Source organism: Salarias fasciatus (assembly GCF_902148845.1).
Source record: "Salarias fasciatus chromosome 7 unlocalized genomic scaffold, fSalaFa1.1 super_scaffold_4, whole genome shotgun sequence".
Classification (NCBI taxonomy): Eukaryota; Metazoa; Chordata; class Actinopteri; order Blenniiformes; family Blenniidae; genus Salarias; species Salarias fasciatus.
In genome coordinates this window covers 11,389,771-11,402,837 of record NW_021941229.1, presented here as the reverse complement: position 1 = coordinate 11,402,837, position 13,067 = coordinate 11,389,771, and the positions used below count along the sequence as shown (strand labels likewise).

General features: G+C 42.1%; 1 protein-coding gene across 2 annotated transcripts in view; it reads left to right on the top strand.

Annotated features, from left to right (window-relative positions):
- LOC115382682 (poly [ADP-ribose] polymerase tankyrase-1) overlaps positions 1 to 13,067 on the top strand; it is an 88,694-nt gene that overhangs the window by 30,166 nt on the left and 45,461 nt on the right. The window contains exons 1-3 of one of the 2 annotated variants that reach the window (XM_030084513.1): positions 3,171 to 3,381; positions 3,621 to 3,657; positions 6,669 to 6,744. In XM_030084513.1, coding sequence (XP_029940373.1) covers positions 3,324 to 3,381; positions 3,621 to 3,657; positions 6,669 to 6,744 — 171 coding nt within the window. In that variant the 5' untranslated portion in view covers positions 3,171 to 3,323. Of the gene's footprint in view, positions 1 to 3,170; positions 3,382 to 3,620; positions 3,658 to 6,668; positions 6,745 to 13,067 lie in introns of those variants that run through there. The other variant, XM_030084512.1, reaches the window with a different exon arrangement.

Here is a 13,067-nt window from a genome sequence, read left to right as displayed (position 1 = left end):
GTCTCCAGGTGAATGATATCGAAGTGTGACTTACTGGAGACACTTGGAACAGCTGTAATTCTGTGCAAGTTCTCTGCCGCCAGACTGATGGCATGCGTCTGCATGAGCCTTCTTCATGAATAGAACCTTATCTATCGATCTAATCAGATAATCAATTTTGTGTATTTGTTGTGAATTGTGCTGCTTCAGTAAAATTAGAGATCCAGGAACCCTTGAAATGGGTTATTGTTGGTTACAAAGCATCACGTGCAGACAGGTTAATGCCAATGACAATTTTCACCACTCTGAGAAACCGAGGCTAAAAAAGATTGACTTTTCGAGGTGTGATGACACATTTCAGGTCTTGTTTGTGACTCATCTAAGTGGCTTCAATTTCAGCTGCTATTTATAGTTTTAGGAGCTGAAACAGAAAACAATGTAATGTGTGAAAGAATTCATCACCAAAACTAAAAGTCTTTATCAAGATGTATGTGCTGATTATTTGAAACGTCTGTGCGATTATAAAGTGTCCGATAATTGTGTGTGATGTTCAATAGGTATTAGTAATAGCGATGGTAATAATGATTAGGATGATGATTAGAGTACCATAATGCATCTGGCTGTGCGGACTGTGACTGTCAGGTGTGTAATGGAAAAATGAATCAACCTGAGCCCACAAATTGGTTCAGAGCTCCAGCCTCTAATTGAGTTTCTTGATCTCTCCGAGCATTCCTCTCCATTCTCTTTGTATTCATATCTTCCTATTGCCCTGCCCGTCTCTGCCCCTCTCCCACTCGCCCCCTTCCCTTCCTCTCCTCACTGTTCTGCCTTAGCCTCCCTAACACCAATTATACTGTGTCAAATCCATGCATGTCAGTTTCCAGATCCCTAATCATCCCTTCTCTCTTTCATCTGCAAATCCTTTGTCCCCCCCCCCTCCCCGTTTCCCTTCTCTGTAACCTTTCTTCTCCACTCCTCACCCCACCGTCTGTTCCAAGCACACGGCCCAACCTCCTTGTCCTCTTTCCATTTATCTGTATCGCAGTTACCTCTTCTTCCTTCTTAGATTTTTTTTTTCACCTCTTGCTGTCTACAGCCACTCTCAATGATTACTTTAGTGGCGTAAAAATGTTGGCATATTAATCTGATGTTTGAATGTGCCCAAAAATGACAGTGACGATGGGCGTCATCATGCAGCTTTCCTTTGGAAGGTTGATGCTTCAGTGGCCTCTGGTCGATCTGGATTTTTGTGCTCTTCATACCTGGAATATTTAAAATGGACCACATGACATAAAACATCCGAATTTAAAAAGAAAACCTCTTAACATAAAACAGGTAATGGCAAAAATAGCCATAACCAACAGGGAGAACTTGCAAACTCAGAGACGAGCGAACATCTACTCCCAAATTAGTTCAATCAGAAAGTAAAAGAATATCTTAGTTCTGGCAGATCTGTCTTTCTTCACTAAACATATACAAGACATTTTTATGTAATGGAAATTTATGTATATATTTTCATTACATAAAAGTGTCTTGCATTGTAGACTTGGCATATGCTTGTTTTCATGTTGAACTATAGTTTATTCAGCCCTTCAAATCAAGGCCATATATGAATTGGCAGGTAGGCGTAAACAGCATAAAGAAGTGCAGTAATTATGTAACTATTCTCTTTGGTATGACACACCTATTTCAACTGAAGAAGCCTCAGATAAAAGACTATACTTCCCGTTTTAGTTCAGCGCAAGCACAATTCAAACGACAACTCAATTAATTACCAAATACCAAAATCCCACAGCATCTTTTCATCCTGTCACATCAGTTGTTGCTGTGATGTACTCTTTGGGAAATAAAATTATCTCATGGGAGTGTATGAATATACAGTATCCTTGGTTTTGAAGAGTTCTTTTTTTTCTGAAAAGGAAGACATTAGTGCGTGATGGTGAAGAGCTAGTTTAGATTATTTCAGGGTATCAAATCCCAGATACCTTTTCTGTGTTGTTTCTTGAACAAAGTAAAGGTGTAGTCATGCGGGAAGATTCAAACCAGGTCAGTCTTATTCGAAGCAAACGAAGCATCGCCAGGATTGGGCTTCATATGAATGCATTGTTACAATAACGATGGCTATAAATTGTCTGTGGTTTTGTTGATGAAGAAACTGATTTGTAACCTTGCTTCCCCTCCCATACATTTCACTTCAAAGCAATTCTATTAATTTTAATTCACTCGTCGCTTTATGACAACTAATGTGCTATTGTTGTGAGATACAGAATTAATCTGATCTAATGGAATGAGGTATTGACAGATCCTGAAAACAGAACGAATACCTGCTGTGCCTTAAAAGGAAAATGTCCAAAACTTAAAATATCTCTGTTGAAGATGCTGGTTGTGATTGTCATGGAGATTAATCTGATTCAAAGGGAACCTTTTTTACAAAGTGGAGGTCTTTGTTTCACAAACGGCAGAGATTGAACTGAATTGGCCATTTCGATGAGAAAACCCCCCACAAAAGTTAAAGATACTGTTGAGCTGCTTCTAGGAAAGATTTTACAATCCAGTGTTTTTGGAGTGTGACTGATGCTATTGACAAAAAATACATCTCGGCCTCTGCTGTCTTTATTGGCTCCTGAAACTTTATGGGGGCGAGAAAAGAAAAGAAACATCTTTTGCCCCCAATTATTTCTTTAGGATGTGAATGCATAAAAACATCAGGAGCAGATTTTTTTGTGCGATTTTCCAGTTTAGATTAATAATTAATAATCCCACATGTTTCATGATACACTAGTTTTGATATTGACATTATTAACATCAATATAATTAATAAATCTTGCAAATCTTCAAGAAATTTGAATTCTAAATGAGTCCAGTGACATATCACATCTTCTGGGTTGTGTCGTCCTCACCCATGTCTGTTTCACCGGTATATGTGTGTGTGTGTGTGTGTGTGTGTGTGTGTGTGTGTGTGTGTGTGTGTGTGTGTGTGAGCATATGTGTGTGCGCTGTGACTGTAGTAACAGGGAGGCAGGGCTAAGCGAGGGAGAGAGAGAGAGAATGCAAGCTGGGGAGATGGCGAGAGAGGTAGGGGGAGGGGTTTGTTTATTTCTGTTGTTTTTTTTTTTTCTTAACTGCACCTCCTGAGCCCACAGAGAGCGAGTGAGCGAGCGAGAGAGAGAGAGAGAGAGAGAGACGGGGGACAGAGATTATGGAGGATGAGGGACGGCGGTTAGCAATATGAGCAGCGGCGGAGGCAGCGGAGACCGACGCGGCGGCACGGGAGAAAGGGATGGACGGACGCAGGGACCGGTAGAGGCAGAGCGCGCGTCAGCCCGCCGCCCGTCACCCAAACAATGAACGCGCTGTGGTCGCTGCCGGCAACACATCGTCACGGCAACCGGAGCCAGAGGGGTGCGCACTGAGTGAGAATGGCAAGAGAAAGAGGAGGAGGAGGAGGAGGAGGGGGGTGGGAAAGAGAGAGAGAGAGATAGAGAGAGATGGATAGAAGGAAAGATGGTGTCTTCCCCTCTAATAGATAGCGTGTGGGTCTCTCCGGGGTTGTTGTCTGTGCCTGATCATGTGCGTCTGTGTGTGGTTGATGTGCGTTAGCGGCCAGTTGTCTGACACCATGATCTTCTGTAACCATCTAGGTGAATACAAGAAGGATGAGCTGCTGGAGGCGGCGAGGTGAGTACCACACTCTGCATGCTCTTTGTTGTCATTCCGTTTTTCCTCTTCCTCTCACGCCTGGGATTGTGTGGCCTTTTCCCTCCCACTTTGTTGTGTCTTTTTTTTTTTTTTTTTTTGATTGCTTCCATTTCTCTGCTCATCTGCTCAAGTCTTGTCCTCCTTCCTATCCTCTTCTTTTTCCTTGCTCACTTTTCTCAGTTTTCTTTCTCCTCTCTCTTGCACCTCCTCTTCTTATTCTCTCATTTTCTCCCTGATCTGTTCTTCCTCCCTTTGGCCTCGGTTCTCTCTTTCCTGATTTCCTTTGTTTTCTTCCTTTATTGTCTTGTATTTCTCCTGTCCGCTGCTCTGGGTTTGAACCCCATCATTCTCTCCTGCTTTCAATCTTTGCTCCAACTTGAATTTGCTGATCTTTCTCCACTCTCTCTCGCGCTCTCTCCCTTCCTCGTTCATCCCTCATTTGTTCTCTCCCTCCCTGCGTGCACACGCGCTCAGCTCCCACACTCGGCAGGTGTTTTCACATCCAGAGAGCTCCGGGCTTTTCGTGCCTGCCGACACTTGTGTGTTTTTCGGAGGCATGTTGTGGTCACGGGCAGTACATGTGGGCAGCGTTTTCCCTCCCTTTGCTTGTGGAAGTGCACTCGTTTTGGGATCGTGTGTGTGGGTGGTGGAGCGCTCGATGCCTCACCAGCCCCCTCCGCCCCCCCCCCCCCCCCCCCCCCCACTCCCCTCCCTCCCTCCCTCCCTCCCTCTCCATCCTCTCTTCCAGCCAAGCGCACACATGCACACAGGGAAGCAGCTGGCCTACCGTAGCAGTACCCCAGTGTATTATGGGGTCAGTAGGCTGTTTAACTGTGAACTGTGAACTCAGTGTGGTTCTGTCACAGCTGAGCCTCTGACAGGCTTGGATGCTATCTCCAGCAAAAAAAAAAAAATGCTTTTTTTTCCTTCCTACTTTATTTTAGTGTTGCCTTCATTGAAGCGACTCCCACACATGCATGGCTTTTTGGATATTCTTTTTTCTTTGCTTTCTTTCCCCCCTTTGTATTTATGGATCAGATTGCAGCCTTGCACTGAGGTGAGAATGAATAATGAGCACAGCTTGGGAATATGTTAAATATAGACAGAAGAGCAATGATTCAATGCATTGACAGAAATAATTTTTTTCCACATGACATAAGGCCTTCAGCAAAACAAATAGTGGGATTTTTTTTTTTACTGCTTTTCAGCAGAGATTGTTACCTAACTTTCGATTTTTCTATTAACCTGGCTTCCTAAATATGATAGACAGACAAATCTACACGTTGAGAGTTGAAGTTAGAAGTGAAATAGTTTTCAAGAGTGCAGGTATATAACAATAGAGCGAAGTCAACTTGTAATCTGCAGTCTGATGATAGAGTATATCTGATAACCTCTGCAGTTTTATTTGCTGTCAAACACCTTGAAACCTTAGAAAATCAGAAGTGGGCTAATATTTAATGTTTGTTATGAGCCTAGTTCATCATGCACTTTGTTTTTAGGCATCCAACCAAAATCACTTCATGTTCGGAAACAATGAAGTGCAAAAATGCTTTCAGGTTTTAGGACTTATTCCACTCTGGATCTGTGCACTCAAAGCCCTGGGATGGTATTCAATGGGTTTTTTAGTCATTTTATATTGTGTTTATTCCGATTTATGTAAGTTATTGCTTTTTTCAGACTGAGTTCTGTGTAATAACTACTTGTGGTCACAGAGGTTGTTGCTGCTGCAGCTCAAGAAATGTTGCATAATGTCACTTTAAGTATATTAAAGACTGCTGTGTATGTTGTGTCGGTATGTAGAATCTACTGAATATCTAGCCAGAGAGATCTGGCAGTTTTTTTGTTTTTGATGAGAGTAACTTGCAGACTGTTTCTCTCTCATTGGATGTTTATTATTTTCAGGTTAGAGGCCCAATTATTACTGATACTAATCAGAAAAGATCCAGGGAACTTTGTGAATGTGTGGTTTAATGATATGACCTGCAGTTTTTTTAATCAGAAAAATGACAGGACTTGCTTTATCTGGAGGTTGCATTTGGCTGCTGGGAGTGACTCCCATTCCCAAAATATCCACACAGTCTGTTGATGTCTGGAGGCATTTTTTTATGCCTTTTTCCTGGTTTTAAATCATTGCATCTTGAGAGCATGCACTCACAAATTTGATGTCACATGTTTGACCTGGTGAAACCCCTAACTATGGCGTTTGCATGAAAATGAACTCCCCATTCTTTCTGATAACGACCGTGAACGGATTTACAGCATTTGAACTAAAATGTGGATAGAGAGAGAAGCTTTCGATGGAAGGCGAGAGGAGGTAGAAAGGTAGAGGAGAGAACATGTGTAGGAGGCCAAGAGATGGTAGATAATGGGGTAGAAAGCAGTGAGAAGAGAGAGAGTTTCATAAATGTCTATTTTTGGAGGGAGGGTGAAAAATGCAGAAGGACAGAGAGGCAATGCTAAAGTATAAAAGTAAAAAGAAGTGAGAAACACGGAAGAATAGAGCACGAATCCTTTTGCTCTCATTGACAGCCTCTTCCTTTACGGCTGTCATGGCGGTGACGGTTGCATTGGCCGCTGCCTTGGCGACACTTCCTGGTGGCCGTCCAGTGCCAGGGCAGCGGGCCTAAGAACCAGGAAACTTAGATCTACAGCACAGGCAAGATCTCAACTCCTCTACAGCAGAGGGCCAAGCAGTTCTTCCTCCAACAGATTTTGTGAGCTTGTTGCCGCCAGTTTTACAGGGAAAAAAAAAGAACACACACACACACACACACGCACTCTCAATCCACCCTCTGAGCATTCTCTGTATGACGTTCTGTCTCTGCAAGATGAAATTTTCTCAGGCTTTTCCCTTCAGTCTCAAGCTCCTTATCTCGTTTTGCCTCATTTTCTCTCCCCCCCCCCAACTCCCTACACTCCTGCTGAGGAACAGCGCTAATCCTCTGCTGTGGTGGTTGTTTTCTGTCTATCGTGGGTGTTTGCGTGTGCAGGAGCGGAAACGAGGAGAAGCTAATGGCCCTGCTTACGCCGCTCAACGTCAACTGCCACGCGAGCGACGGCCGCAAGGTAAGAGCAGAGTCTCCAGAAAGTCTTTATTCACATGCACCACATCGCCGTAACAAGGTTATTCTTGGCCTTTTCTGTGTTTTTGCCCCTGGAGAAAGTCATCAGGGTTGCAAGACATCCAACTTTTTGGTAATATTAGATTTGTTTATAATGCTGACCAAGAAAAAAAAAAACAAACCTACTTTTACTGGCAGCTGTGGGCCTTGGCAGTGTTGAACAATCCAGGCACTCACCAGCAGGCATTTGCAGGCCTCCTTGGCTGTCAGTCATTAAAATGAATAGATGGAGACACAAACCCTGCAAACCCTTCTCTGAACATTAGCATAGAAAAGCAACGCGCTGCCAGATTCAGGAGCAACCGTTTGGCTCTCCCCGAGACCTCCCCACCACCCGAGATAAACACGATGATGGCACATAATACATCTCGCACTGAACATTTTCCACGCCGAGAACTGAAGAGAAGCACATCGTTACGCGTCTTGCTGAGACTCTGAAAACTCTTTTCTGTCTAACTTGAAATATTTATGAAAAAAGGGCAGAAATCAAAACAGATTTCTTCATTCAATCATCAAGAGTTATTACACTCAAAAACTCTGCTAATTGCCTCTTTGAGGACTGTGGATGTGATTTGATCAGATTTGATTGACAGTTTGTCAAGGAACGTGAGTGAACTATGCACAAACTCCTTTAGTTGAGGAACGTCTCGTACATTGAAATTGCTCAGACATTTGGAGAAGTTTTAGTGCAATGTGTTGCTGTTTTGGTCAGAATAGCGAGGAGTTTGGCTAAAGTGATTTTATTGCGATGGCATATGTTCATCCAACTATAAGTTGAGATTAAAACAGAAGACGTGTTGGGATCCAACATCATCAGAGGCTTTCATCTGCTGCCATTTCATTGGTCTCAATTCCTCTAGTTTAATCAGTTCACTGTGCTTTACAAGGAAGGAAAAGTAATGCATTGGAATGATTTAAATAAAAAAGGCATGATTAATGGGGACGTTTTATAAAAGCAAAGAAGTACAATCTTTACCTGATTGTAGCTTCAGTGCTACTTTCATAGTTTTTCAATTGAGGCAGATTTTCTGCCACCACAGCTCGGCCAGTCTGCCGTTCATGTTTTCTGTAAATGTGACGCATTATGTATCTTACCGGAGGTTTGAGCAGTGGAGTGATAACACTGATTTAACTGTAACAAGGGATGCATAAGAGCTGACCAAAATATCCAGCCTGCTGGAATTTATCATCAGCTGTGATCAGGCTCCTGATGGTTTGTCATTAGCAGTAAATTGGTTGTCAGTCTCGCCTATACACTGCACACCTGGCAAGCCTAAATCAACACGACTCTGAAATCGGGCTGGAAACCACACAGTGTGTGCACATCTTAAGCCTCAACAGCATTTTATCCACTAAAAAATGAAATGAAAACAGGTTGGTCGTCACTTTATCTAAACCATAAAGGAAATGGCGTTTCTGACTTTCTTTTGCAGACAGCATTATGTCTCTCATATCGGAACTGACATGGATTTCAGTTGTTGAAGGAAATCCATGCACAGGGTTAACATGCAGACTGACCAATGCACCCCCATATTTTAAAGAAAATAAATTACATCTGTTAAATTGTCTTGGATTTGAACAAATAGCCATTTTCAAAATGTTTTCCATTGCACACAGTGGTAAAACTTGTTTAATTAGGAGCCACCCGAGTGTAGATTAAATTTCTTTTTCCGTAATGCCTCAACTTATTGAAGGAAGTTTATTGAACTGCAGTGAGTGCCGTTTCCAGCTTCTCTGTGTTAGTCGGGCTATACTCTCCTCCTCCTGGGTGGCGTGGAGTGTGTTTCCAAGTTGTAATTAAACTATATGACGCTCCAGCTTGAATTATAACAAGGCCAGATGAGGGCTCAGCAGTCAGCTAAGGTTACAGTTGCAAGTTAATTCTGGTCGCATTAGATTGCAGCCAGTGCAGCGAGACTTCAAGGCTTGAAGAAATGGCGGGCGTGCTAAATGAAATGCCAAGTACAACACAAAAAGTACACGGGCCTGCAGAGAAAAGTGCTGTATTATATCCTGTTCGCGTAATAGAAATTACTTTGTGAGCACAGCATCCCCTCATCCGTCTGCAGGGAGTCCCGAGCCTGAGGTCGAGCTCTGCTGCGTTACAGCTGCACGTCTGGCTTATGACTGATTAGTCCCTCGGATGAATCACTGCGAGGGAAACTCTCAAGTTTGGTGTTTGGAGCTTTAGTTTGGAGTGGTCTCTGATGTCCTTCATGTTCCTGTTTTCTAACCTGAGAGGAATTGAAAGAGCGAGACTGAAACCGCTGCGCTCCGAAGTGACGGCCGTCCAAACAGTCTCTGGGTCTCTCCTGTGTTGTTGTGGGTGTCAGTGGAGCTTTTACTCTCAACTGTCTCAAAAGAAACTCCGGTTTGATTAACATGCAAAAATAAAACCCAAAACAAAGAGCAGTACCCATTGCAAATTATTATTCTTAGGAAGTAGAAGAAAACAAAGTGCATATGTCAGAAAACTTTTCCAAGTTAACACATTAAATGCATTTGTCTTCAACCTGTTTTTATTCATAATTTCAACATCTACTCATACTCACCTTGAGTATACTTGTAATTATTGTCAGTACACCCAAAATGCCGTGTGAGGTTTCTGCTTGTATTAACTAAGATATGAAAGCATTACAAGGGGGTCATGGTCTGAAAGCACCAGAGTGGTACTCGAAAAGGCCTCATTTCCAAAAGTTATTACTTTTGAATTAACAGGCTTGTGGTTTTGAGACAATGTTCAACTTTATTAGCTGCTTAAATAGTCGAGTCACAGTCACACAAATGACAGAACTTGTATGAGTAAGACAGTATTTCATATATTTTGGTTCTTTCAACCACATCAGATCATTAAAGTTTTGATAAATGATCCTCAATAATAGCATACTTTATTAGGAATGAGATACGTGTAGAGAATAAATCAGAATAAGAAGGTGTTAGACGTTGAATAAATTATTGCAGACCTATAATTCAAACTCTCATTACCCATGTGTGACAGTGTGTCATAAAAACAATTAAACATCTGGATAAGATTTTAGTTATGCAAAATGCTTTGTAACCTTGAACCAAATCATATCAGTTTAAGGATGAGAAGGGGCTTTCAGGGGGACGGTGTTGGTTTTTCCTTTTCCTGCAAAATCTTGTCCATCAATCAAACTCAACAGAGTTTCAGAAAACGAAGAATGTTAATGTTTCTTGTACATGTTTGCAGTTACAGACTTTGGAAATGAAACTGCATGTGTGAAACTGGAGGACAAATAAAGGCAGTTTTACGCATTTGAGCAGTTGTGGTTGTCTACAACATAAAAGGAAGGAAAACAACTAAGAAATGTAATTGGTTGCAGACATTTTTTTGAAATTTTTTGTTTGAAAGCTGCGATAACCAGGGAAACGACGCTAACCTTTTTATCCCGTACTCGTGATAGCTGTCACAGAAATGCTGTCCCAGCCTTGAGGAGGCTTTTTCCTCTAATTATGGGCTCTTCACTGTAGTTGATGATGCTCAGCTGCAGCTTGTATCCATCATATCGCTGCCATATCCACCACTGTGACGGAGCATCCTCGAGCCATTATCTGTGCAGGTGGCCTGCCGAGAGGGAGGCGGTATGATACCCTGAGGGGGAAACCATGCAGTCTGAAATGCTTGGGAGATGCCTGAGACAACAAGTGATCATTGAAAAATGCTCAAATCTAATGAACACTAAGTAGAGAGTAGCACCTATATACAGGTTACAAAAAATGGTGCTCAGACAGACAGAGAAAATGACCTCTCCTCCGCAATCCGTATTTGTAATGCGCTTTAATTGCTCAGGCTGGAAGCAGCCATGCACAGCAGATGGAATACATTTTCACGCCAGTCCGGTTTCATCCCCGTTATGGCTTTAAGCTAATTTAATGGGGTACTGCTAACAAAAATTACAGAATGACTTCAGCCTAATAACTGTAGCTATTAGGTGAAACTAAGGAACGGCAGAAACTTTTACTCTTGTCTTCCTTGTCGTTTCACAGAAGCAACAAGAGCACATGAGCCTGCTGCGTACAAGTGCGGTCAACAAAGGAATTTGTACGAGATGCTATTGGTCAATTTGGCTGCTCCCTTTTGAAAGGGTTGCTGTAGCAAATTATTGCAATTTAAAATCTGGCCAGTTTTATGCCAGATGCTCCATCAGCAAAAGATAGGATTCGAATACGGGTACAAAAGTGGAGTCTTAACGCGATGCGCAGCCACCATGAGGAAAACTTGCAGGTTTTCCAAATCACCCTTACATCCTAATCGCATATCTTGAATATATGCTTGGAGGTGGGGAACCATCTGGATGTTTTTCTGTTTCTGTCTGATGGAGTTATGTTAATATTTCTTTCAGCCAAAACTTCTAATGAAATTCTTTAGATGCATTTCTTTCGCGCCGCAAAGGTCACATCTAAAGTGCCGCTTTTTTGAGTGTCTTTCAACAAGGTAATGAGTCCTCCCCTCTTTATTATTGTGAGCAACGGAATGATGATTAGCTAAGTGTTTCTCATCCAAATGGTTTATGGCGAATGCTACTATCGTTTTGATCGTTATTAAGATGGCAATGACTCAAATTAAGTGAGTGAGAGTCCATCACAGCTGGGTTTTGATGGCATTTTATTGCATTAAATGTGTTATTCAAGGTGCTTCACTTGCACGATTTTACCTGAAAAAAAGTCATAAAAAGTAGCGGTCACGGAAAAGTTAGAGGTGATTTGTGCCATAATGTAGCAAACCAGCATCACTCACCTTGGCAAAAGTGATGGATCTCCGTGCACATCTGGCTCCTCCATTAGAACGCTCACACTAAAAAAAGAAGAAAATGAATGAAGCTTTGGAGAGCACACACAGATACTGGGACACCGGCGATAATCACGGACAAACCAGAGCGTGACAAGATCTTAATAATTGATAATAATGGTGCTTCTCTTCAAATTAAACAAGGCCCCACTTCCTTCTGTTTCGGTCTATCTCTCCTCTCCCTATTTTAATTCCTCATCTCAGTTTAATTAGAAATGGCACAGACTCCCTTTCTCTTGCTGCTCAACAACATGCGTTTCCTACAAGCAAACACAAATCTGGAACATAAATGTTGATTACAAATGACTCTTGGAGGATTAAAAAGCTTTGCCTGCAAGCAACATAAATAAAAAGTGAGTGTGAGAGAGCGCTCATATGGCCTGAGGTATACAGACAATATGTAGTGTTGGTTCACCGTCACGAGTGTGTAAACGGTGCTGTTTTTTTCATGTCTCCATATGGAATGAATGAACTCGGTAGTACGTGCACTTTAATGCTTTGAAGCGGCCGCAACCCCCCAACAAGTCAAAGCTTATCCTGCTAACAAACTGCTAATCAGCCTTAATTAGCGTGTGCTCTGGATCTTTATTTATATTAACATGCATACACCCACACACACACCGCTGCGGTTGGCACGCTCTCCCCACCCCGCTCACAATTTTCACCAGGATGACTCTCAGGAGACAATCGGTGCGAGTCAGCTCAGTGTTGGCAAAACAGAGGCAGTCTCAAATGCAGACGGGCAGGAACTGGCACCGACAAAAAAAAAAAAAAAAAAGAGTATTGGTTGTGTGGGCACACTTTGTCTCCCAGTGTACACAACCATGTGAGAAAATGTGTACCTCCAAGACGGATCGCACTGAGGTCTCACAGCAGCCCATTACCCAGGTGTCTGCTGATGATACTCCATCTGCTGGAACTGTTTTTATGGTAAGCAGCCTTGTTAGCGAAGCCCTGGTGCAGTCTGCTTGGGGTATTGATCCTCGTGCCGCCGCAGACCACTCTTCAATTGGACTCTAACCCGAACTGCCACCTGATTGCAACAGAATGACACAGTTAAAAAGTGGATGCTTTACTATCAGGACAAGTGAATTTAGCACTGCACTGATCAGGTCTATCATACTATCGACCCCCAAACCAGAAAAGTCATTTTAAAGTCCAAAAAAATAAAAATAAACACCAAGTTGCACTCATTTCATAAACCGTAGCTTTGAAAAATATATTTAAATGTATTTCTCACTGGAATTTTTGAATAGCTTATAAAATCTCTTTAACACATTTCATACACTGTTCAGTACTACTGTCCTCTAATGTAATGTGTCATTTGCAGCTATTAGCAACAACATTTGCTATATATGACCTCATTTGTCTTTTTTAATGGGTACTTTAATTAAATATGCAGTCATAATTATTAATACATGATCGGATTTTCAATATTGAGACATCAATGTGGAGAT